Raw genomic sequence first — 25,590 nt, 5'->3', positions numbered from 1 at the left:
CCTATACAAAGGGATTTTAGAGGAAAATGGATGCCAAATTGGGAAGGTTCATATGTAGTAAAGAAAGCCTTTTCAGGGAGAGCCTTGATCTTGAGCGAGATGGATGGCAAAGATTTTCCAAACCCTGTAAACTCAGATTCGGTTAAGAAGTACTTTTCTTAAAAAAATAAAAAAAATAAAAAAAATAAAAAAGAGAGAGGCCAAGGCGAAAACCCGCAATGGGCGCTTTGAGACCAAAGGGGATTTGAGTTGAAAACCCGAAAAAGGGCGGCTTAAATGTTGATCAAGTGGGGCATCCAGTGATTTTACTATGATTGAATCAGTAGGAAGGGGGACGCGACATCTTGGGGCATCAACAGAGTACTGTTGGTTTTTTAAGCACATGTCAAACTCAAAATGGTCTTCAGAAAGTTTGCACAGAGAAGTTCAAGCTGCGATATCTAGGGCGCCTAACCTTCCCATTATTTATATTAAATTTACTGTCTGGGAATACTTCATTCTTTTTTAAGATACGTGTTTCCAATCAATTTCTCTTTTATTCTTATTATTCTCGATGATTTATTCATCTCGAGTTTTATTCTCAATAAATTTCATCTTGTGCATTACGATAATCTTGTTCAAGCATTTTTTATTGAAACAACGATTAATGGGCTAATAATACTTTTACAAAGGAAGTTTCGCATATTACTCTAAAAGTTTTTAGATAATACAGTAACCTGAAACAGGACTATTGTTTAGAACGCATCAAGTTTAAAGGTTGGAAATCTAAGAAGGAAGAGTCTAAATTTGGACTATCTCTTTGGATCTTGTTGTCAAAAACATTGATTGAACAAAATGACGAGATGTCGTGTTGGTGATAAAGCTTAAATGAACAAGCAAGCAATGTTCACCGAATAATAATAAGAAGTTATTCTTAGAGAAGAGAATTCTTCATTTGTGCATGAACATTTGGTATGACTCTTTGGGAATGGTGTAAATGACCAAAGAGCTTCACAGTCTGTATCCTTGATTTGCAATAGGAGAGGATTGAGAAAAAAAGTTAGATTTTTCTATCATTGGGTTACAGTGGGAGAAAGATGATATAAATTTTGCGTCCTAATGGATTGAACTTTAAAGTCTACATTGGGGGGCAATCTGATTAAGTGTTTCATTGGAGACGCCAGCTGGGCAAGAAGGCGTTGTAGCACGTCAGTGATAAAACCTTAATAAACTTTGAGTAATGACAACCTAAACGTTAAAGAGGGATCATTCTCGGAAAAAAATGACATTTTCCATTCATTCAAATGTCATTCATACACGTCTAGTTTGGAGCATTTGATTCATTCTGATCATGACATCCTAATCACTAGGCATAATTAGGTTCATAAAATGAATTATATAGATCATGTTCTCCAGAAAACAGATTGGTGAAGATAGCAAATCCTATCTTCCTGAGGTTGCAGTGGAGTGGATTGAAGATAACAAGTCTTATCTCCCTGAAGTTGCAGCGGAGCAAACTGAAGATAGCAAATCCTATCTCCTTGAAATTACAGTAGAGTGGATTAAAGATAGTAAGTTTTATCTCCCTGAAGTTACAGCGGAGCAGACTAAAGATAGCAAATCCTATCTCCCTGAAGTTGCAGTGGAGTGGATTGAAGATAGTAAGTTTTATCTCCCTGAAGTTGCAGTGGAGCAGACTGAAGATAGCAAATCCTATCTCCCTAAAGTTGCAGTGGAGTGGATTGAAGATAGCAAGTCTTATCTCCCTGAAGTTACAGCGGAGCAGACTGAAGATAGCAAGTCTTATCTCCTTGAAGTTGCAGTGGAGCAGGCTGAAGATAGCAAATCCTATCTCCCTAAGGTTACAGTGGAGTGGATTGAAGATAGAAAGTCTTATCTCTCTAAAGTTGCAAAGAGCATATCACATTTAGTCATATTTCCCTGAAGTTGCAATGGAACAGACTAAATAAACGAATCTGATTTCTCTGAAGTTGCAGTGGAGCAGACTGAATAAACCAATCTGATTTCCCTGAAGTGGCAATGAAATAAACTGAAGAAAATAATTCTATCTCCCTGAAGTTGCAGTGGAGCGGATTAAAAACAGATCTTATTTCTATGAATTGTAGAAAAGCAGGTCGCGTCAAATCTTAGTGGAACAAGTTGAAGCTACAAGTCTTATTTCCTTGAAGTTACAGTGGAGCTGACTGAAGATAGCAAATGTTCCCTCGAAGAGTTACAAATCTTACCTCTAAAGATGCAGTAGGATGGAATGAAGCTACCTGAAGAAAAGAACCCTGAAGTCCAGCACGACCAGGCAAAATTGGTCGTTTTTAAAGTATTTGCTCTGTTCTCGTTACACGATAATGAGCAAAGAGGGGCAGCTGTAATAGGCCAATTTTGGCCTGGTTAAAAAATCAAATAAAAACCAAATACTGACAAAAATGTCCAGTCCATTTACACGGCCCAAAATTCCTTCATACTCACATGGTAGATGAAATTTGTAAGTCACCCAGCTCTGCGACACCACCGTAAGTTCAAAAATTCCTTAAAACTATAATCATGTCTATCTCAAATATGGACTAAAATAAATATACAAACTTTTAATTTCCAACCACAAGAAGAAAAAAAAATTAGCAAAGTGAAAACGTCCCTTATAAAACGCGTTTGTATTCTCTATTGAAAATGCATCCTACAAGGCACGTTTTCAATGATGTGACAGTGAAAACACGCTCTATAAGACGCGTTTTTCTTTCTCTCTCCAAAAACAATATAAATTGATAAATTTTAAAATTTTCAGTCTACTTTCTCAATTATTTTTTTTCAAACATATTTATAAAAATTTACGGGCATTTTACTATTCTCAAAATTAGCCATGATTTTTTTGAGTGGTTTTACTATTGATATTCAGTCGATCATTTAAATTGAAAGGGAAAAAAATATAGCCCATGGTTTTAAAATAGTTTTCCTCCTTTCAGTGTTGGGCATTTTCAAAAAATAAAAAATCTAAAGGGAAAAACATAAATTTAAAATGCTGCAATCTTTAATAACCAAAAAATACCAAAGGACTCCATGACATTAACCCATGAATGAATTTCATTATAAAATTCAAGAATTTTTTTCTCCATTATTTAATCGAATGTCCAAAAATGATTGTTCTCCGTTTCTATGTCCGGCAAGCTTTCATCGCCGGAGAAATCAAGTTTCCGATTTTCAGTGGCGGAGCACTTACGGTTGCCAATATATTTTAAAAAAAAGTTTTCTTTTCTTTTTTTCAAAAGTGTACAGTTCAGTTTCCTTTAAACACCGATTTGAAAAAATTATTTTTTGATCTGGATTTATTGTATCAAGTGAGATTTTTAAATTTGAAATTTTAAAAATTCGTTTTAGACCCAACCTGAAATCATAGCATTTTCCATTTTCCATAAAGGTTTTTATATCTTCTTTTGTTATTGCTTCGTCGTTATATTGTTTTGCTTTTCTTTATATTGATAAAACTAAATCAGTGTTAAGTTAGATGCTGTAAAATGAAATCAACATTTGCAATTTACAGTTTAATATATTTACAATTCACTAAGCATTGGTACTACTAAAAAATCATTATTAACTCAAATAAAGTTGTCCATTCAAACCTACGCTATGAACAGCTAATGTGAGTAGGCAACATTTGGCACCCTTAAATGAACAATATTGGAGCGGAGCAAAAACATATGTTCAATACTGAAAATGAAGCAACCTCATCATGGGCTTCAAGGTAGATGGTGAGAACTTTCTAGCAAATAGGAAACAAATTGAAGTTGTATTCCCATTGTAAATACATTCCGATCCATATCGTATTTGACTCAAAAGCTCATGGTTTATATCAGCATCTCCATATTTCCTAGGATGAGCCCCTTCTCTGGACCAATCAACCCACGTAATGCTTCGCTTGGAGTTTAGCTTCCCATACAACATGTTCACCATTGTAGCGATGTAGTGTTCGTCATTGTAACAAGGTGGCCGACAGTATTGTTTGAAAATCGAATAATACGTTTCATCGGAAACAATGTGTAAGGCCATGTCGCGGTGCATTTCGAACCATTGAGACCCTTTTAGCCAATCGGTGGCATTGATTACAGGTGACATTTGGGGATTGTAACGACCCCGCCCATCTTTGCCTGGATCATCGTATACGCTTATGAAGCTTAGAGTTGAAGTGATGAGATAGTCATAGATTGTGGTGAAGTTGAACAACGGAATGCATGAATCCGATAGAAGAACGAATCGTTGATTGGATGGATCGAGTAGTGCATTTGCAAGGAGTCGTCTCTCTGCATCTATCATTGTTGCAGTTCCCCAATACACTGGCTATGCCGCACCAAAAAAAGAAAGCATCCATTATTTCAACGTATCATGCAAAAAGCACCCAGTTTCGATCATACAAATATATACAAAGTGGCTGATGCTCTTTGCAAGTGGGATAATATTAATATGTGTAATATGGATTATCCTTCGGATATCCATGATTTTGTTTTGAATGATGCTATTAGTTGAAGTTTGATCCTCGGGTCTTTTATCAAAATATATATATATATATATAGACTATACCTGGCTGGGGATTCTTCGACCATAGAAGACGGAAGTTTGAGGAACTGTTTGGTTGTAATGAGGATGTGAGTGAACGTAGATTGTATAAAAGCCTTGGTGTCCCTCGAAAAAATTTTCCCACAATGGAGCCAAGGGAAGTGGACCTCCCGTTAAGAACATGAAAGCTATCTTTGGATGACCTCTAGATTCTTGTAGTCTTGGAACCCTGCTAGATGCTCTCAGTAACAACTCCTGGTCACTCATATTGTGCATCACAGATTGATATTCTTCTTTCAATGAAATACCAGTGCTAGAATTGAACGTGCCATTCCTTGGCGACGGTGGTGGAACTGGCGGAGAAGTACTAGAGACAAAATTGGGGGCAGCTTGAAAAACTATAAGAGGCCGTGGGGAGCTGCTTTTAAGCTGTAAACTAATTAGAATACCAATTGACAGACCAAAGACGAAAGAGATAGCATAGTACACAAGATTATGTATTGTAAATGGCTTGGAAAATGGTTGAACTGCATGTTTCTCAATGCCGCCCATACTTGTGCAAAGGAGTATTTGGGAGAGAAGAGGGATCGATTTAAATGGTGACAGCAAACGTAAACATATATTTTTTTCTATTGCTTCATTTTACCATAAAAATTGAAACTGTGTGAATAGAATTGTTATGAAATTTATTAAGGTTGAATTGGGAGAAAATAAATTAAAGCTTAAGACAAGGGTTTTCTGCATCTACAATTTTTCTCATCTTTAAGACTTGATTGATTCGTATTAATTAAAATGCAGTGCTTGATGCTTCTTTGAATTGCAAAGGTAACCAAAAATTTATTTTGATTTCTTAGGAACAAGATACATAAGATCATGCATTGTATTATTCAACAAGATGTGCCACATTTGGTGCGAGTCCTTAAAAAATAAAAGGAAAAAAGGTAGAGTTATTTGATTTAAATATTCTTCTAGTATGGACTGTATACCTCCCCATGCATCCAAGCAGCCAAAAGAATATGTTGACAAAAGATAAAAGGAGTAACTTTCAATAAATGGTTTGCCTTTTTCACGTGCACCACCCACAAAGTCAAGCAAGGGCTACAGACCTATTATTTCGTTGAAGAATCAGAAAAAAGTCTGGATTGTTAGAAAAGACCGGGTGGGCTATATGCATGATATAATTGCTTCAAATGGGGAAAAGGAAGAATTATGAATGTATATCATGACAATCCCTGGATTTAAGTTTCAAACATTACTTTGCTCCTAGGCTTTCGACTTCTTTATTTTATATTTTATAAAATGTTATAATATATAGTTTGGTTACATTAAAGTCAAAAGTAAAGTTGGATGAATACTGATTTTAGGGTAATTCTCTTTTGCACTTCAGTAAGTCACGCAAACCTTCTACCAAATGTGCATTCAATTAATAAACCCAATTAACATATAAAATTCCTCATCAACTGGACAATACGCATATATTATACTTTTACCCACATATCTCTTCACCTTCAAGCTCTTACTAGCCCTTGCCACTGGAGATCTCCATCCTACTAAGGCTTAATTTAGTAATACTTCTTAAAAGTATTTTTTTTAAAGAAGTTAAAATTCAACTTTTAAAAAAAGTACTTCCGAGTCAATTTTTTGTTTAGGAGAAGCACTTTTTCTCTCAAAAAATAGCTTGTTTAAAAATATTTTTATCTCATGATGTATTTTTTGTGACTAAACTAAAAATACGACAAATGCAAGTGCACCTATCGATAAATAGTTTAATTATGGTGAGTAGAAATATCGTATCCACTAGAAATATCGTATCCACTAGGACTAACAGCATGTTTGGTTGGCCGCACTTAAGACGCCTCTATTCCGTTGTTTGGTTCATGGTAATGCTATTACGCCTGTAATACAATACTAACCTAATCGGTGAAATCCACCGATTTGTAATACATCCCATTTGCTCAGATTAGGTGCTGCATCGTTTACCCTCCCTGTTTTACCCTCCCGATTGGCTTCCCCATTGCGTCTCCTCTTCCTTCCTTCTACCTTCTGCCCATTTGCTCAAGTTTCGACCGATTTGCTCCCTCTGTCTCTCAACCTTTTCTTTTGTTTTTCTTTACAAACAGTCACTCTTTCTTTTCTTTTTCTCTTTGTCACTCTTTCGATTGGCCTTCTCAACCAGTCGACCTTTTTCTTTTCTTTTTCTCTCTGTCACTCTTTCGATTGCTCTCAATTGGTGGGTTTCCAGGTTACTGCTACTGAAAGGTAAAGGTTACTGCCTTGTTAGTGCATTGACTTCTTCATCGATTATTGTAGTGTTAACCTAATGAGTTTCCCCTTTTCTGATTACAGGTTCTTCTTCATTGCACTCTGCCCCGATTTGCTCATTACAGGTTAGTTTCTCCGATTGCATGTTTATCTTCAACTTTTCGAGCTTCGAAGTTGCTGGAGTTGCGGACTAAAGCCAGGATTTTTGTTCAAAAAGGAAGGTCTATGATGGGATGTCTGGATGAAACTAGAACCTTGAATTATGGCCAAGTTTTTGTGCGTTTTACGGCTCTAGATCGACCAACGTGATATTGTTCGAGGTAAGGTAATTGTTGCCAAAACCCTCGCTTGCACCAGGCGATGTGCGTGTATTAAGGGTCATCAATGTGCCCGATTTGCACCATATGGTCGATTGTGTTGTTTTTCCATAGAAAGGAACCAGTACGTAAAGGGCATACTCTACGTTTTCTTGCTACTCGAGAAAGTGTTTGTTCTTCATTATACTTTGCAAAAGCTGCCTTTTATTTTGTTCCTATCGTTTTAGTGTATGATTCTAGCTTCTTCTTTTTTGTCCCTTATTGGTGGACTTATCATTGATTGTTATGCAGTAGTAAAATGCATGTTTCTTTTCTTCTTGGTGGAACTTGTTGAGCATTTCCTTTACAAGCAGAGTATTACTGAATTGTAGATTAGCTATACCTATATTCTTTTGCATATTTGTGTTAAATCCTGCCCAATTTATGGAAGCTATCTGGTGCTTTTCAGTGTCTTTACACATAATAACAAGATGGTAGGCTTGATTGTATTCTGTAATATTTCACAATGCATGGTGATTTGCTGACACTAAATAGAATCAAATTTTTAGACCTCATCCCAATGAATGCTCTGGAAGTGATCTGGATGGTGATACTTACTTTGTCTGTTGGGACCCTGAATTGATTCCATATAAGCAAATCGATGCTATGGATTATTCACCCGCTCCAACAACCAAATTGGATCATGAAGTTACCATTGAGGTAATAGCTTTTTAGGTATTGAAGTATTCAGTTATATTCCACTTGAATTTATCTAATAGTTATGACTTTTGATTATCCTCTTCTCTTGTTATAGTTTCTTGATGCTGAAATGCATGATTCTTGCTCTCTCCCCTCCAACATTTTTTTCGGTTCCAGGATGTCATTGGTTTAACATTCTTCTAGATTCTTACAAGTTCATTCTGTCAATTGGCACTAGTATAATAGTTATAATGACTTGAACTGTGTGTTATTTTGAGAGTTGTTTTCAACATTATTTTTCGTTGGATATTTTGTATAAATCCGCTTGGAATATGTGCAGAAAAGTTTCTTGATACTTAAGTTCACATTATGAAGGCTCTAAACTAGTGAAATTTTTACTCAGGCTTAAGTTTTGTTGGAACAAAGAGACAATAACAGGCTGTTTTGTATCTTGCTTGAATAGCAAGCCTCGAGCCTTGTTGAAGAAACAAACTCAGAAGCAAAAACAGAAAATGAAACTAGCAAGCGAATAACAGAAAAGAGAGAAGAAGAATGAATGAAAAATGAGCTGATATTTTTCATTAACTCAAAAACAAGGCATTAAGCCATTACATATTTCAGTCAACAAGTAAAACAAACAAGTAATCACCTAATCAACTACCTAACTCCACTAATTTGCATTGAAACTTACAAGATTAGCTTGTACAACTTGCATTGCTGACTTTTCAGTCAATCAATATCAAAACATTTACCTACTTAGTTCAACATGAACTAGATTACAAAACAATTAAAATGGAACCAAAACAGCAAGTGGATTGGCAGCTTCAAACTTCAGTTGCTGCACACAATGGCACCACTGCTTGCTGCTATTTCTTCGAGCATGACCATCTTTGCATGTCGTGCATGGCCACCTTTGCATGGGAACTAAACTTAACACTCCTCCTTAGTTTCCATGCTAGTAACACCTAATTCCCTTTTGAATTTAACAAATTTAGACACATTGAGTGCCTTTGTGAAGATATCAGCAATTTGCACTTCTGAACTGCAATGAATCAGCTCGATTTCATGAGCTTGTTCCATCTCCCTTATAACATGCAACTTAATATTGAAGTGCTTGGTTCTACCATGAAAATGGGATTTTTGCAATTGCAACAGCAGATTTGTTGTCACAATAAATCTCTGTTGCCTCTTTTTGGTTATGGTTTAAATCAGCCAAGATTTTTCTAAGCCATATGGCTTGATTCACAGCAGATGCAGCAGCAACATATTCAGCTTCTGCTGTTGATTGTGCCACCTGACTTTGTTTCTTAGAGCTCCAGCAAAACATGCCTGAGCCAAGACTAAATGCATATCCGGATGTGCTCCTCATGTCATCACTCGATCCATTTCTACCACTATCAACATAGCCTATCAGCTTCATGTTTTCAGCGCTTTTGAACAATACACCATGATCAATGGTGCCTTTGATGTATCTTAGCACTCTTTTAGCTGCTTGAAAGTGCTGATCATTGCAGCAATTCATGTATCTCGATAGCACACTAACAGCAAACATGATATCGGGTCTTGTTGCAGTCAAATACAACAGACTACCAATGAGACTCTTGTACATAGTCTCGCAAATTGGTTCACCACTCCCTTGCCTCGAAAGCTTCACTCCAACAGCCATTGGTGTGCTTGTTGGCTTGCAGTTCTTCATAGAGAACTTATCCAGGATCTTCATAGTAAAAGAACTCTGACTAAGAAAGATTCCTTTTTCTGTTTGCTTCACTTCCATTCCAAGGAAGTAGTTCATTCTGCCTAAATCAGACATTTCAAACATTTCCATCATTTTTCTTTTGAAATCTTCGAGCATTCTTCTATCTCCTCCAGTTACCAGTAAATCATCAACATAGAGTGACAGGATAAGCTGAGTTTCAGCTTGGTTCTTCTTCACATACAGTGTTGGTTCACTGGGACTTCTCTCAAATTCCAAACTGAGCAAGTAAGAGTCAATTCGAGCATACCAGGCTCGAGGAGCCTGTTTCAGGCCATATAAAGCCTTTTTCAGTCTGTACACCATGTGTTCTTTGCCGTGATCACAAATCCTTGAGGTCGCTCGATGTAGATCTCTTCTACGAAAACCATTAAGAAATGCGACTTAACATCAAGTCGATGAATGGTCCATCGATGTTGAGCGACCAAGGCAACTATCATTCTAAGCGTGTCAAGCACAGCTCTTGGTGCAAATGTCTCCAGGTAGTCCAGACCATACCTTTGGCTAAATCCTTTGACAACAAGCCTGGCTTTTAGCTTGTTCAGACTACCATCTGCATTCTGTTTTACTCGATAGACCCATTTTACTCCAATGGTCTTCTTTCCAGCAGGTTTATCAACTAGCTCCCATGTCTGGTTCTTCTCAATCATGTTGATTTCATTGACCATAGCTAGTTTCCAGCCTTCATCTGCCTCAGCCTCTTCAAAACTGCTAGGTTCTGCTATTGCAACCTGTGCCCTTTCATAAATATCATCTAGGGGCCTTGTGCCTCTCACAGGCACATCATCAACATCCATTTCAGGTCCTAGCTGCTCAAGTTCAGCTTGATTAGGCACTAGGTCTTCTGAAACTGCTTCTGGCTCATTTTTCTCCCAATTCCAGCAGGCTTTTTCATCAAAGATGACATCTCTGCTCACCTGGACTTTGTTTGTCAAGGGATCCAGAACCCTGTAGCCCTTCTTGACTGAGCTGTAGCCTACTAGAACACCTGGTTGAGCCCTTTTAGAGAGCTTGTCTCTCTTTGCTGCTGGTATTTGTGCATAACAAAGGCAACCAAACACCTTCAGATGTGCCAAAGAAGGCTTGAAACTGAACCAAGCCTCGAAAGGTGTCTCGGATGCAAGAGCTTTGGTAGGAAGCCTGTTCTGAAGGTAAACTGCAGTGTTTACTGCCTCAGCCCACATGGTTTTGGGCAGTTTCTTTTCAAACAGGAGACATCTGGCCATATCCATCAGGCTTCTATTCTTTCTTTCAGCTACCCCATTCTGCTGAGGTGTGTAGACATTTGTAAGCTGATGTTTGATACCAGCATCATTGCAAATGGCTTGAAACTGAGCTGAAGTGTACTCAGTGCCATTGTCTGTCCTTATCGATTTCAGCTTGCAACCTGTTTCTTTCTCTACAGCAGTTTTAAACTTCACAAACACTTGAGCTACCTCAGACTTGTGTTTTAAGAAGAAAATCCAGCAAAACCTTGTAAGATCATCAATGAAGAGGATGAAATACCTGTTTTTGCTGAGTGATTCAGTCCTCATCGGGCCACATACATCAGAGTGCACCAGCTGCAGTCTTTCAGTAGCTCTCCAAGCTGAATTTGTAGGAAATGGCAGTCTTGCCTGTTTCCCCATCTGGCAAACTTCACATACATCATCATGCTCCACTGAGCTGGTGAAGTTCTCTGCCAAACCCTCTTTGGCCATTCGAGCCATTGATCTGAAGTTGGCATGTCCAAGCCTTTGATGCCAAAGCTTGGAGTCATCAACAGGTCGTATCTTTGAGTTTGAGTCATTTGCCCAGTGAACCTCAAAGCATTTATCACCATTGTGATCATCATAAGGCTTGATCCACTTGGATCGATAATGTGGCATTGTTTGTCCTTGAACACAATGAATAACCTTTCTCGGCGGTTGAGCTATCTTTGAGAAGGTTTCATCAATCTCGCACCAACAAAGACATTTGGAATGATCTTGTTGCTGTGGGAGTACATATCGGCACTTCTCCTCTTCCTTCATCCTTATAAATGACCATTTCCAACCTTGACCTTGGTTTTATAACTTCATCCAAGGTTTTAAACAAGGAGGCATCTGGTGACATGTGGTTAGTGCAACCACCGCCCAAAAACCACCTTTTTGAGCATTTCTTCCGAATAGCTAAGCAGAAACAAAGAAAGACCGTTCTTCTTGGTCACTCTCGCCCTCGCCTACTCGAGCTTCAACCTTTGATCTTGAAATTGATTACGCCTTGGCTTACTCTTGTTTTTACTGACACCTTTCAACATGGCCCTTCTTCTTGCGGTGTTGGCATCTGCATCCGCCTAAACCAAGATCTGTCTTCGGATGACTGGCCTCTTGCAATGTCTGCAGGCTGGTCATTACTCCTTCGATGTCGATCTTAGGCTGTTTTTCCAAGGCCTTTTGCCTCTTGGAGCTTTGAAGCTCGAGGCTTCTCCGCCTTGGCATTGAATGCACCTTCCGGTGATCTTCACTCGCTAACTCTCCTTTGTTCCCGAGCATAGAAAGTGTTGATTAGCTCATCAAAGAGATGGTAGCAAGGTCTCTTGAGTCCTCTAAGGAGGATATCTTGGCCTCATATCTCTCGTGCAAAGTGGAGAGGACCTTTTCCACAATTCTTGCCTCATCAAAGTGCTCACCAAGGAGCCTTATACTGTTAACCACTGCTATGATTCTGTCTGCATACTGCTTCACTGTTTCTTCTTCCTTCATCTTTAGATTCTCGAAATCCCTTCTCAAATTTAATAGCTGCTGTTGCCTTGTTCTCTCAGTGCCTTGAAACTCCTCCTTAAGCTTATCCCAGGCCTGTTTTGGAGTCTCACAGGCCATAATTCTGGTGAAGATGACATCTGATACACAGTTCTGGATGCAGGACATGGCTTTATGCCTTTTGGTCCTCTCATCAGCATGCTGCCTTATCTGAGCTACTGTGGGATTAGCCCTCAGTGGTGCTGGCTCAGCATCTGTGTTAACAACTTCCCACAGATCAAAGGCCTGCAGGTAAGTCTTCATCTTGACCAGCCATATGTGGAAGCCATCTCCATTGAAGACTGGTGGGGCTGCTGGTGAAAAACTTGAGGAAGACATTCAGCTTTCTTAGTTTAATACAACAGGTCCACTAAGAATGAAGCTCTAGATACCAATTGTTGGAACAAAGAGACAATAACAGGCTGTTTTGTATCTTGCTTGAATAGCAAGCCTCGAGCCTTGTTGAAGAAACAAACTCAGAAGCAAAAACATAAAATGAAACTAGCAAGCGAATAACAGAAAAGAGAGAAGAAGAATGAATGAAAAATGAGCTGATATTTTTCATTAACTCAAAAACAAGGCATTAAGCCATTACATATTTCAGTCAACAAGTAAAACAAACAAGTAATCACCTAATCAACTACCTAACTCCACTAATTTGCATTGAAACTTACAAGATTAGCTTGTACAACTTGCATTGTCGACTTTTCACCAATCAATATCAAAACATTTACCTACTTAGTTCAACATGAACTAGATTACAAAACAATTAAAATGGAACCAAAACAACAAGTGGATTGGCGACTTCAAACTTGATTCTTTGCACACAATGGCACCACCGCTTGCTGCTATTTCTTCGAGCATGACCATCTTTGCATGTCGTGCATGGCCACCTTTGCATGGGAACTAAACTTAACAAGTTTATTATTTGTATTTGTATTATGTTGTAATCCATTCTTTGTGCTTGCGTCCTTTTTGAACCGATATCTATTGGGTTTGCTTTTATCGTATTTTGTTGGGTGTGTAGATATAATTATGAGATTTTGATAATTGCTATATCTTGGTGCAGAAATTGAAGAATACTTCACAAACTACATAGTCAATGACAGTTTGGGAATAATTTCAAATGCTCATACTGCTTTTGGCGATAGAGAACACGACAAAGTCTTTTTCAATTGCGTTGACTTTACAAAACGGTGTACCAAATTGAAATACCACAAGACTTGAGGGTCAAAGAATTTCCAGATTTCATGGAAAAACCAGACAAGCCAAGTTATCAATCACACAATGTTATTGGAAAGCTTTTCCGAGAGGTGAAGAACCTTGCACCCAATGAATGCTCGATTAAGTTCTTAACTTGGGAAAAGATGCAGAGGTTTTATGATCCCGACATGGAAGTTGAAGGCTTTGAGGATTATATCGACGATGCTTTCTTCTAAAAAAGTAAATACGATTACAAATTGGGGAATTTGATGGACTATTACGAGGTCAAAATGGAGGTGAAATACTCGGGGGGTATCATGAAAATGTCGAGATCTTTTACGAAGAAAAGAGATGCGAACCGATCAAGATGGCGGTGAGATCATTGAGAAAGGAAGCTAGGTCATGGTTCAATGAAAAGGAAGTGAGTTGGATGAAGAAATAGATGATGCATATGCAAAAGCCTCGATTTGGTACTATGTCACATATCATCCAAGTTATTGGGGTCGATATAATGAGGAATGAATAGGGATCATTTCCTGAGCTTTCCTTGGTGTGTTTATGACAAGTTGGTCCAGATCAAGAAAGAAAATGCAGCTGTTTCGGGAAGCTTTGGATTTGTCGTCTCTGGAACATCGCTTTCAACGTGGATTGCATTTGCATTGAGGTGTTTTGGCCTATGTTTCCTGTTTACTAAAGTAGGTAAACATGGGTAGCTCATGTTTCCTAACGAGACTGAATGTTATATATATAATGTATAAATATATCCAATTTAGTTTGGATTGTGCAAGTTTTGGACCTGTTGTAAAAATAAGAAACTTGTGATCTGCAGATTCAGTATATATCATTTAAAATCCTTTGAACATAAAAAATGGGAAAAATTGGACATAACAGACAGTTAGCTCCTAATCGGACATAACATTTCACTTACAGTGTATATCATTATTAATTTACATTTAATATTAATTATTTTAAATTGTATAAATTCATATAAGAAAATTTATTATCAAGAATTTTATGAAATTATATATTATTATTAAATTATATGTAATAATAATTATTTTAAATTATAAAAATTTATATAAGAAAATTTATTACTTATAATTATTTTAAATTTTATTAAATCATATATTTTAATTAAAATATATTTAATATTAATTATTTCAAATTATCTTTTATAGTATCATATATTATGATTTGAGTAAATTCATAAAAGAATATTAATTATTAAGAATTTTATTAAATCATATATTTTAATTAAAATATATTTAATAATAATTATGTTAAATTATCTTTTATAGTATCATATATTATGATTTGAGTAAATTCATATAAGAATATTAATTATTAAGAATTTTATTAAATCATATATTTTAATTAAAATATATTTAATAATAATTATGTTAAATTATCTTTTATAGTATCATATATTATGATTTGAGTAAATTCATATAAGAATATTAATTATTAAGAATTTTATTAAATTATATATTTTAATTATAATATATTTAATAATAATTATGTTAAATTATATTTTATAGTATCATATATTATGATTTCAGTAAATTCATATAAGAATATTAATTATTAAAATTTTATTAAATTATATATTTTAATTATAATATATTTAATAATAATTATGTTAAATTATATTTTATAGTATCATAAATTATGATTTCAGTAAATTCATATAAGAATATTGATTATTAAGAATTTTATTAAATCATATATTTTAATTAAAATATATTTAATATTAATTATTTCAAATTATCTTTTATAGTATCATATATTATGATTTGAGTAAATTCATATAAGAATATTAATTATTAAGAATTTTATTAAATTATATATTTTAATTATAATATATTTAATAATTATTATGTTTAAATATGATTAAATTATTTATTATTGATATTAATAATCTTATTAAAATTTAAATAACAATAACAATAATCATTTACCCAAACAAATTTATGCTAAGGGTATTCTAGTCATTTTAGTTTTTTCCATTATGCTATTACACCTCTATTCCATTCAACCAAACACAAGATTACTATTACGCCTCTATTCCATTACGTTCAACCAAACAATTAATTTGCTATTACGCCTCTATTCCAATACGGCGAACCAAACGTGCTGTAAAAGTAATAGTAATTACCGTTTTCTTATTATTTAGCTGACAAATTGGAGTGATGAGTTCTAAACTAAAATTACTAAACTAATTTAACTAAGAACTCAACAGAAAATAAATCAAGAAAATAATCGAATAATAACCAAAGAGAGACAATACCCAGGAAAGAATCCATCTAGACTTCTTTTATTATTATGAATCTAATTTAAATGATTTATTCACTTGGTGTCTTGATCCGTAGAAATCCCTAAATTATGCTAATATCTCTTTCGAGAGTAAAATCAACTGACTCTAGGTTGATTAATTGAAATCTCTTTCTAATTAAAACTCCTATTGTCGCATTAACTCAATCTATGGATTCTCCTATTAGATTTGACTCTATAATTCGATAGATTTATGTCGTCCTATTTCTTGGATTGCATGCAACTCCACTCAATTATGTTAGATCTATTCTTAAACAAGGACTTTTGCTCCTCTGATTAAGCACATTAAACATGAATTAATATCCTGGAAATATTAAAAAAAGAGATAAGCGCGCATAATTGAAAATAAGAATCAAGTATTTATCGCGTAAAACAGAAATTAAATAATAGAATTCATCATAGATTTCATCTTCCCTAGGTATCTAGGGAATTAGTTCATAATTGTAAATAATAACATCTCAAAGTTAGAATAACCACAAGACATAAGAACTCATAAAAAACTTCAAGAGAAATTAAAAGGAGGTCTTCAATCTTGGTGAAAATTCACTTCAGAGTTGGCTCTGATGGTGTTCTTCGAGTTGTTTTCTTTGATATTCTCTGATGGCTCCCCCTTTTCTTCTTCTAATTGGTATTTATAGACTTTATAATGCTCAGAAAGACTAAAAATTACATTTTTCTACGCATTTGAGATTCAAGTTGCGAAATCGACACGGTCTGGCACATGACCGTGTGTCCAGCCCATGTGGCTCACACGGGCGTATGCTCAGCCCGTGTGGAAAGGCCAAGGTCGTGTGGCTCCTGAAAATAGTTCTATTTGTCCGATTTTGGCTCATTTTTCGCTTCTTTTTCTCCCAAATGGTCTCGTAAGTATAGAAACATGAATTTAAAGGACTAGGAGCATCAAATTCATCAATTTGCATAAATAATCACCCATAAACACGTTAAGAACGAGATTAAAATATGTTACTTTTATCACTTGTCAAATATCCTCACACTTAAGCGTTTGCTTGTCCTCAAGCAAAATCCTCAACTCACATTAAAATTAATATTTTTCAACTTGTAATTCCTATCAATAATGTCTCAAAAATAATTCACAAACAATCATGCATTGACAATTCAACTAAAAGGGCACTAAAGATTCAAACAATCCAAGTCGATTTCAACCCACGAAAACATAGGTTTCTCCCTTTATTTAATTAATTACCTTTCATTCAAAATCAACAAGAATTGACATCCTCACTATAAGATTTACTTAAGCACTCAAAGTGTTTAAGGTTCGAGAAATATGCACTCAACAGTCAAACAAGAAATGTCATTACCATAAGTTTGCTTGAAAATCAAATCTCCACCACTATAAAATGATATGACACACAAATCAAGAGGTCTTTTAAGAGGTTATAATGGGGCTTAGGTTAAGGGTGTGGAAAAAGGCCAGAAAGTTGGTTATAATCAAGTTCGAGTTGATAAATTACCAAACTAGAAAAAATAACAAATGTTAAATTAAAAACAAGTGTATCAATCACTACTTATTCAAGACAAGAAACGAGCTTCTCAATAAAATATGAAATTAACGGTTCAAGCTCAATCAACAAAGAATTAATCAACATATATTTTTTTCGATTTTTTTTATCTTTTTAAACTAAGAACAAATTAATTCAGCAATTCGAACAAAATAGCATAGTTAGGCAACTAATCAAATCAAATCTCGACAAAAAGGGAATCAATAAAACAGTAAAGAATCACAATGAAAAAATGGGTTATGGGTTAACATTAACGGGTTAATAATTATATGACATTAGAGTATTGTAATTAAAAAATTCTATTTGCAAGACGTGTTTGGCCAATAAAATTTAATCATATCATAATTTCATATATTATATTAGATAGTACAAAAGTTACTTACACAACTACAAATTTTAAAATTCTTGAAAAAGAATATCAATTATGTTGGCACGAAGCTAAACCCGATGAAACAACACGGAAGCATAACCAGAGTTCTTCCACTCCCAATAAATCAAATCGATAATTATGGCAAATCCAATAGAACATTTATCAACAATCAATGCAAATAAACCACAATATCGTAAGCAAAAGTAACACACAATATTTATGTGGAAAACCACTTTAAAGAAAAGGTTCAAAATCATGGGACTTGAAATCCCATCAAAAGCTCCATTATATAAAAAAAAGATGGAAAGTGAGGAGGAGTTTATGTTGCAATATTCCCGTTCCGCTTGTGCTTTAAAAGGAATAAATCTTTCATTTGAACCGTATAGTTGAAATAAAAACACAAATTTTGTTTCATTTATGCAATTTAGTTTAAAAACATTAATATTGGAGCAACAAATATGTTCAACTGTGAAAATGAAGCAAACTCATCAAGGGCTTCAAGGTGGACGGTGAGAACTTTCTAGCAAATAGAAAGCACATTGAAGTTGTATTCCCGTTGTAAATACATTCCGACCCATATCGCATTTGATTCAAAAGCTCGTGGTTTATATCCGCAGGTCCATGTTTCCTAGGATGAGGCCCTCCTCTCGACCAATCAACCCATGTAATGCTCCGATTCGAGTTTAATTCCACATAAAACATGTTCACCAATGTAGGAATGTAGTGTTCGTCGTTGTAACAAGGTGGCTGACAATACTGTTTGAAAACCGAATAATAGGTTTGATCAGAAACAACGTGTAAGGCCATCTCACGGTGCATTTCGAACCATTGAGACCCTTTTCGCCAATTGGTGATGTTAATCATGGGCGACATTTGGGGATTGTATCGACCCCGACCGACTTTCCGGGGATCATCATATAAGCTCAAGAAGCTTAGATTTGATGTGATGAGATAGTCATAGATTGTGGTGAAGTTGAACAACGGAATGCATGAATCCGATAGAAGAACGAATCGTTGATTGGATGGATCAAGTAGTGCACTTGCAAGGAGTCGTCTCTCCGCGTCTATCATTGTTGCAGTTCCCCAATACACTGGCTATGTCGCACCAAAAAAAAAAAAAAAAGCATCCATTAATTCAATATTTCATGCAAAAAGCACCCAGTTTCGACCATACAAATACAGACTATACCTGGCTGGGGATTCTTCGACCACAGAAGACGGAAGTTTGAGGAACTGTTTGATTGTAATGAGGATGTGAGTGAACGTAGATTGTATAAAAGCCTTGGTGTCCCTCGAAAAACTTTTCCCACAATGGAGCCAAGGGAAGTGGACCTCCCGTTAAGAACATGAAAGCTATCTTTGGATGACCACTAGATTCTTGTAGTCTTGGAACCCTGCTAGATGCTCCCAGTAACAAATCTTGGTCACTCATATTGTGCATCACAGATTGATATTCTTCTTTCAATGAAATACTAGTGCTAGAATTGAACGTGCCATTCCTTGGCGACGGTGGTGGAACTGGTGGAGAAGTACTAGACACCAAATTGGAGGCGGCTTGAAAAACTACAAGTGGCCGTGGGAAGCTGCTTTTAAGCTGTAAACTAATTAGAATACCAAGTGAGAGACCAATCAGGAAAGTGAGAGCATGAGACACAAGATCGCGCTTTGTAAATGGCCTAGAAAATGGTTGAACATGTTTGTCAATGGCGCCCATACTTGTGCAAAGGAATATATATTTGGGAGAGAATAGGAATCGATTTATATAGTGATAGCTAGCATGATGTTTAAGCTGTAATTTTGATTATTTTTCTATTGCTGCTATTTACTTTAATCGAACGCAAAAGAAAAACAAACAAACAAACAACGTACAACGTTGGGCCATATATATATGTATATTCATAATCCCTTTGGTTAATTATTAACAACTTCAAGGTTGCTGAGCAAAATACGGAATTTTAAGGTTAAAGTTGACTTGGAAAAGCTAGTAGAGAGGGGATTATTAAAGCTTAAGACAAGGCCTTCCTGCATCTATTTCACTCGATTATTAATAATCCAATGTTCCCTTACTTAAAATACAAAGAATTTGAAAGAACTAATGACACGTACAAAAAAGAAAAGAATATGAACATAGAAAAGTATATGTTAAAATTGAAAATTTTAAAATACTATTTTTAAAATAATTTTATACTAGATTTTTTATAGATTTTTTTAGAATTTTAGAATTTTAAAATTTATATATTTAATTATCTTAAATTTAAATTTAAATTAAATAATACATATTTTAGGATAATTTTAATTTTAATTAAATAATTCAAAATAAAATTTTAAACAAAATTTAAATTATAATGATATTTTTTAAAAAATCTAATGATAACAAATTTAAATATTAAGATAAATATTATTTATCTTAATGATAATTAAATAATATTTATATTTATGATAATACTATTTATACGTAAAATAATTTTATATATTTTGATTTTTTTACCTACAAAATTTACTCAAAATTTTTAAAATTTATCTAACCATTACCAATATTACTTGAAATTTTAAAATTTATTTATTTAAAATTATTATAAAAATAAATATCATCCACATGATAAGACTTTGGGTTTTAAATCTTATAATATATAAATATATGTATATGGGTAATTATTTTAACTATTTAATTAAACCCTAAAATAAATAGCTTCAACACATATTCATTTGTAGAGTTTTGTTACTCCACTGGCAATGTACACTAATGTAAGGATTTTAAAATGAAAATAAAACTTTGTTGGTATAATTAAAAATACTAAAAAGTGACACAATTTTATATTTAAGTGAGGAATTTGTAAAAAAATTCATCTGTATCGAGGATTGCTTTTTCTACAAATTTATAGATATTCTTAATTCAGAAATAACTTAAGAAATCCTTTTTAATCTATAAAATATTATTTTTATTAAATTAATATAAATATTTTAATCTCTACTATTTTAATACTAACTTCAATTAATTAATTGAAATTTTTATTATCATATTTAAATGTTTAACTACTAAAAAGACTATATTTTGTAATTTTAACCAAACATTAAAAATTAACTAATATATTTTAAAAATACATTTACTTTCAAATAGCACATGTAAATTAAATTAGAATTTAAGAAACACATATTAAAAACTAAATTTTGTAATTTTAAATGTTTATTTAAGTAGTTTTCAAATACATAATGTTAATATTATTTTAACATTTTTCTATCAAAATTAATATTTACATGATCTTATTCAAATTTCTTTTTTAAAGGTATATTATTCAAAGTTATATATTTTAATCACACAAAATAAATTAAAGTATTCTTATGAAACATTTTATAACCCATAAATGAACAACACTAGTTGATGCCCATTTAAAATTTTACTATCAAAGTTTATTAATTTTTAAATTAAAATTATATTTTAATATAATATTTCTAAATAATATTTTTTTACTTTAAATATATTATCACAAAAATAATCAATTCAAGTTTATTTTAAATACTAAACTTTTTACTCTTAACTTGTATTTATCATAATACAAGTTATAAAGATTCTAAAATTAAGCACTTGTTTTTATTTTATATTTCAGAAATACTATTATATATAATATATTTTAAATAAGAAAGCATTTAATAATGGCTTAAAAGGTGTATAAAGTCTTCAAACTTTAAAAAAAAATTAATCCCCTATAATTTTTTTTCACTCAACTAGTTGCTTTAACTGTCAAAATACATCAATAAGACCCTCAAAATTTTTCAAAATAAGCAATTAAGTCACTTTTTTTTCATTAAATTGTCAAAATGCATCAAAAAGGTCATTTGACCGTAAATTTTAACAGTTGACCATTAAAGTTAACTGTCCCTAATTTTTTTAGTTAAAGCCGCTCCGTGTCACAACCACTGCGTCACATATGATAAAAAATTATAAAAAATAAAAATCAATAAAAGCTATAAAAATTATTAAACTTTAAAAAATATTAAAAATTAGAAAAATATATATATAAAAATCGTAAAAAAAATTGTAAAAATCATAAAAAATTTATAAAATGCATCAAAATGACCCTTTAACCATTAACTTTAACTGTTGATCGTTAAAGTTAACGACCCTTAATTTTTTTCAATTAAAGTTATCACGTGTCGCAAAACAGCATGACATGTGGCAAAAAATCATAAAAATAAAAATCCATAAAAATTATAGAAAAATTATAAAAAAAAATTTGGTATGATATTTTTTATAATTCTTTTACAAATTTTATATTTCTTTACATTTTATCATTTTCTTACAACTTTATAAAATTTTATATAATTTTTTTATATTTTTCTATATTTTATAATTTTTACGATTTTATAATCCTTTTCTAATTTTTAATGAAAAATAAATATTTCTTATATTTTTATTAAAATTTAATAATTTAATAACTTTTATTGATTTTATTTTTTATCTTTTTTGCCACATGCCACGTCATGGTTGTGATACGTGGTGACTTTAACTGAAAAAATTTAGGGACAATTATTTTAACAATTAACCGTTAAAGTTAACGGTCAAAGGCCATTTTGATACATTTTAGCAATTGAGTTAAAAAAAAAACAAACAAGAGCTTAATTATTTTTTTGAAAAAGTAATTACACCAGGATGCTTCTTTGGATAGGAAAGGTAGGTAATTCAAGAAATTCCTTTTGATTTCTCAGATAAGTATTTGTATTCAGAATCTGCACCCACATTTGTTGGGTTTTAAAAAAGATAAATTAAAAGAATCTACATATTTGAAAGAGAAAAAACAACTTAACCTATAAACAAGAGTAACATGTCTTTCCAGTCATTCATAATATCCCATTATTAAGTAAATTTCAACTCTTTTTCTCTTTCCAATTTACTATTAAAAATTAATGTTCATATTTCTTTATATAATTAATATTTTAGTAATTTAATTGTTGAATTTATCGATATAATTGTACTAGTCATGTATGAAAATTTCGAACCGTTCCGATATATCTATCATATTGACCTAAAGTACTATATACGTTAACATTTATTAAACAGTTGAATGTTTTTCACATAAAATAAATAGATAGAAATTTTTAATTTATATCAAATTTGACATGGATGATTTATATGAATGAAATATAAAATGTGAGGGTTGGAGCGTTAAAACAACTACTTTTTATATTCGCCTTTAAAATCAAGGGTTATATATGCTTTACATCCTCAAACAGAGTTTAATGTTCTAAGTAAATAAAATTGCATTTTAGCCTTTAAAGTTTTATAAAATTTTAAATAAATAAATGATGAAATTATAGTTTGACCTCCAAAATTTGATTTAACCCTCCTAAAAATGATAGAGATACATGTCAATACAATAGTACTTTTATATTTTTACTCTCATAAAAATATATAATTCAATCTACTTCATCTCGATATATTTCATAGGGCTACTTAGATTCTTTCTTTAACAAAATCTTACTAGTTTTTATTCTGAAAATAAATGAGTCGAAGTTGTTGCATTATAGACCTATCAATTTATGGCACAAAAAATGTTGTTCTTAATTGACTCCAAAGGTGATATCTCTAAATCAAATAAGTTTTGTAGCAAGACCCAATGCTTAAAGAGGAGGATTTACAAGGATTAATGACTATAAAGGTAGATTTGGAAAAGAAGAAAAAAAAAAAAAAACTTATGACCGTATGTGTTGGAATTTCTTGGTGAAGTTGGGACTTGTTTAGGAGAGTTGATGCCAGATTTTTGAACAATCTAATTATTGTATTAATAAAATCATGAAAAATTAGCACCATTGTTTTTTTTTATACCAAAATAGATTACTGAACTTAATTACATACCAAATAATTTTGTGTTTGTCTAAAAATCAAACAAGAGAATGGCGTGCAAACATGAGAAAAAGAAGAGCGAATTGAATGCTTAAATTTAGGGAAATAACCATCTTTACACTCTCCCTTCCTTGCTTCTTCTTCCATTCTATTCTAAACTACTCGAGTTTAGTAAAAACCAACAAAATCTTGGGAATTAATTTTAACCAAAACTACTTTGATTTAGCCCTCTGCTTTATTCATTAATTACTCTGCTTAAAATCTTTTCTCTTTAAAGTATGGGATCACGTTATCAATCTTTAGCTGACTTAGAGGCGACTTCAACGGAAGAGGAAATGAATAAGGAACCCCAGAAAGATTTGAAGAAAAAAGGGAAAGCTGTTTTAATTGGTTCCCAAGCAAAACCTTCAACGGGTAAAAACTCAGCTAATGATGCCTCTAAAAAATTCAATTTGGGCCTGTCGGTGGGGAAATATTTAAAGGGTCAGGCTCGTGACTCTAAGGCCATTAATCTTCTGAACGATCATTCCACGGGTGGGACTAAGATGGTCCTGGATCCGCAGGCTTCTTTGGTTGTAAAAAAACAGACTCCTTCGATTAGTAACGAGCAGGCCCCTAGCAATGTTAGCAGTGGGTTGCAGCAAGAGGCCCAGGGTCCGAAAGAATCTGCAGCAGACCTATCTAAACTCTCAAGTGCCATGCCTGATTCTTTGCCAAGTGCTGAAGGAAACAATCGATCTTTAATTTCAGGTAATTCTGTCTCTTTTTTTCCTTTAGTTTTAAATTCACAAAATGTTGTTGATGCAGATCAAGTAAAAGTGGACCCTCATTTTTCTCTCCAAAAGCAAGCAAAACATGTAGTGCATTTTAATCCTACTTTTGAAGAGAATTCTTTTGTTAATGTGGAGGTGAAGGAAGGTGTTTTAGAGGCCAGAAATCATTCGGCAGTTGTGTTCAAAAATAGAAATATTCTGGAGCCCGTAAGCGAGGAGACGGGGGGTAGTGGTCCTTCGACTGGAATTAAATTGCCTAGGGAAGTTTTTAAGAGACAGAATGCTAAAGTGACTGGTTCAAAAGGAGGTTGGAAACTTAATAAAACTTTAAAAGGACCAAGGAACCGCTTCAAAAATTTTGAAAATATCCGGGTTCCGTTTGCTGATTCTATGAAGAGGGCAGTGGAGCTTATTGCATCTGAAATTGATGGAAAATCTGCTATGGATTTGTCGCGGCAAAAAGGAGAGCGAGCGGAGTTTTCTTCTACCGGTCGCCAATAAGATAAGATCTTTTTTCCTTTTTAAAATTTTTATTATTATGAATTTGTCTATTTTATCTTGGAATGTACAGGGATGTACGTCTGATAAATTTTTGCGAGCTTTTCGTGAGTATAACAATCAGCATAAGCTTGATATATTTAGCCTTCTTGAACCAAGAATTAGTGGGACTAAAGCTGACATAATCATTGCGAAGTTAGGCTGGGATAAATCTTATCGCGTGGAAGCAGTAGGATTTTCTAGAGGTATTTGGATTGGATGGAAAAATTCGATTGGTTTGGAGGTGATTGGCAATCATCCTCAATTCATTTTGTCTTGTATATGTTCTAATTTGCATCCTAATCCGACCTTTGTTGCTTTTGTCTATGGGAGCCCTAACAAACTGAAAAGGAAAATTTTGTGGAATGATTTAAGCCGCTCAATTCCACTTGGGTATGATCCTTGGATGGCCATTGGAGATTTTAATGCCATCCTCTCTTCAGATGATAAAAAAGGCGGTCATGTTAAAGGTCGCAGATGCCAATTTTTTGGTGAGTTTATGGATAAAGCTCAATTGCATGATCTGGGTTTTCAAGGGCCTCTTTTTACGTGGCATCGTGTTAATCTCTCTGAAAGACTAGATAGGGTTGTGGGTAATTGTAACACCCCTTAATCCCAAACTGTCGCCGAAATAGAATTACGAGGTATTACCGGATATCTCGGACAATTTACAAATAATTCTTAAATAAATAACAAACATATTATAAAA

At 33.5% G+C, this 25,590-nt stretch overlaps 3 protein-coding genes and 1 pseudogene across 3 annotated transcripts; 1 reads left to right on the top strand and 3 right to left on the bottom strand.

Moving 5' to 3' along the window:
* Positions 1 to 3,647: 3,647 nt before the first annotated feature.
* Positions 3,648 to 5,130, bottom strand: LOC105761381 (glycosyltransferase BC10). Its single transcript, XM_012579179.2, has 2 exons — positions 4,564 to 5,130; positions 3,648 to 4,323 (listed from the first exon to the last, which is right to left on the bottom strand). The coding sequence occupies exons 1-2, from the start codon at positions 5,089 to 5,091 to the stop codon at positions 3,691 to 3,693; spliced, it is 1,161 nt and encodes a 386-aa protein (XP_012434633.1). The 5' UTR covers positions 5,092 to 5,130; the 3' UTR covers positions 3,648 to 3,690.
* Positions 5,131 to 12,074: 6,944 nt separating this feature from the next.
* On the bottom strand, positions 12,075 to 12,647 carry LOC128042571 (uncharacterized). Its single transcript, XM_052633962.1, has one exon. It carries the CDS (start codon positions 12,645 to 12,647, stop codon positions 12,075 to 12,077), a length of 573 nt encoding a protein of 190 aa, XP_052489922.1.
* A 490-nt stretch (positions 12,648 to 13,137) lies between these two features.
* Positions 13,138 to 14,217, top strand: LOC128042570 (RNA-dependent RNA polymerase 1-like; annotated as a pseudogene).
* Positions 14,218 to 18,194: 3,977 nt separating this feature from the next.
* LOC105761388 (glycosyltransferase BC10) lies at positions 18,195 to 19,446 on the bottom strand. Its single transcript, XM_012579191.1, has 2 exons — positions 18,922 to 19,446; positions 18,195 to 18,827 (listed from the first exon to the last, which is right to left on the bottom strand). The coding sequence occupies exons 1-2, from the start codon at positions 19,444 to 19,446 to the stop codon at positions 18,195 to 18,197; spliced, it is 1,158 nt and encodes a 385-aa protein (XP_012434645.1).
* Positions 19,447 to 25,590: the final 6,144 nt, after the last annotated feature.

Source organism: Gossypium raimondii, chromosome 7 (genome assembly GCF_025698545.1).
Source record: "Gossypium raimondii isolate GPD5lz chromosome 7, ASM2569854v1, whole genome shotgun sequence".
Taxonomy (NCBI): Eukaryota; Viridiplantae; Streptophyta; class Magnoliopsida; order Malvales; family Malvaceae; genus Gossypium; species Gossypium raimondii.
The sequence above is the reverse complement of the archived record's forward strand: the minus strand, read 5'-3'. Positions and strand labels throughout refer to the sequence as shown.

Coding starts and splice junctions, on each gene's coding strand:
- LOC105761381 (XM_012579179.2), bottom strand. CDS start 5,091: ATGGGCGGCATTGAGAAACATGCAGTTCAACCATTTTCCAAGCCATTT. Junction 4,324..4,563: donor GTCGAAGAATCCCCAGCCAG/GTATAGTCTATA, acceptor GGTGCGGCATAG/CCAGTGTATTGGGGAACTGC.
- LOC128042571 (XM_052633962.1), bottom strand. CDS start 12,647: ATGTCTTCCTCAAGTTTTTCACCAGCAGCCCCACCAGTCTTCAATGGA.
- LOC105761388 (XM_012579191.1), bottom strand. CDS start 19,446: ATGGGCGCCATTGACAAACATGTTCAACCATTTTCTAGGCCATTTACA. Junction 18,828..18,921: donor GTCGAAGAATCCCCAGCCAG/GTATAGTCTGTA, acceptor GGTGCGACATAG/CCAGTGTATTGGGGAACTGC.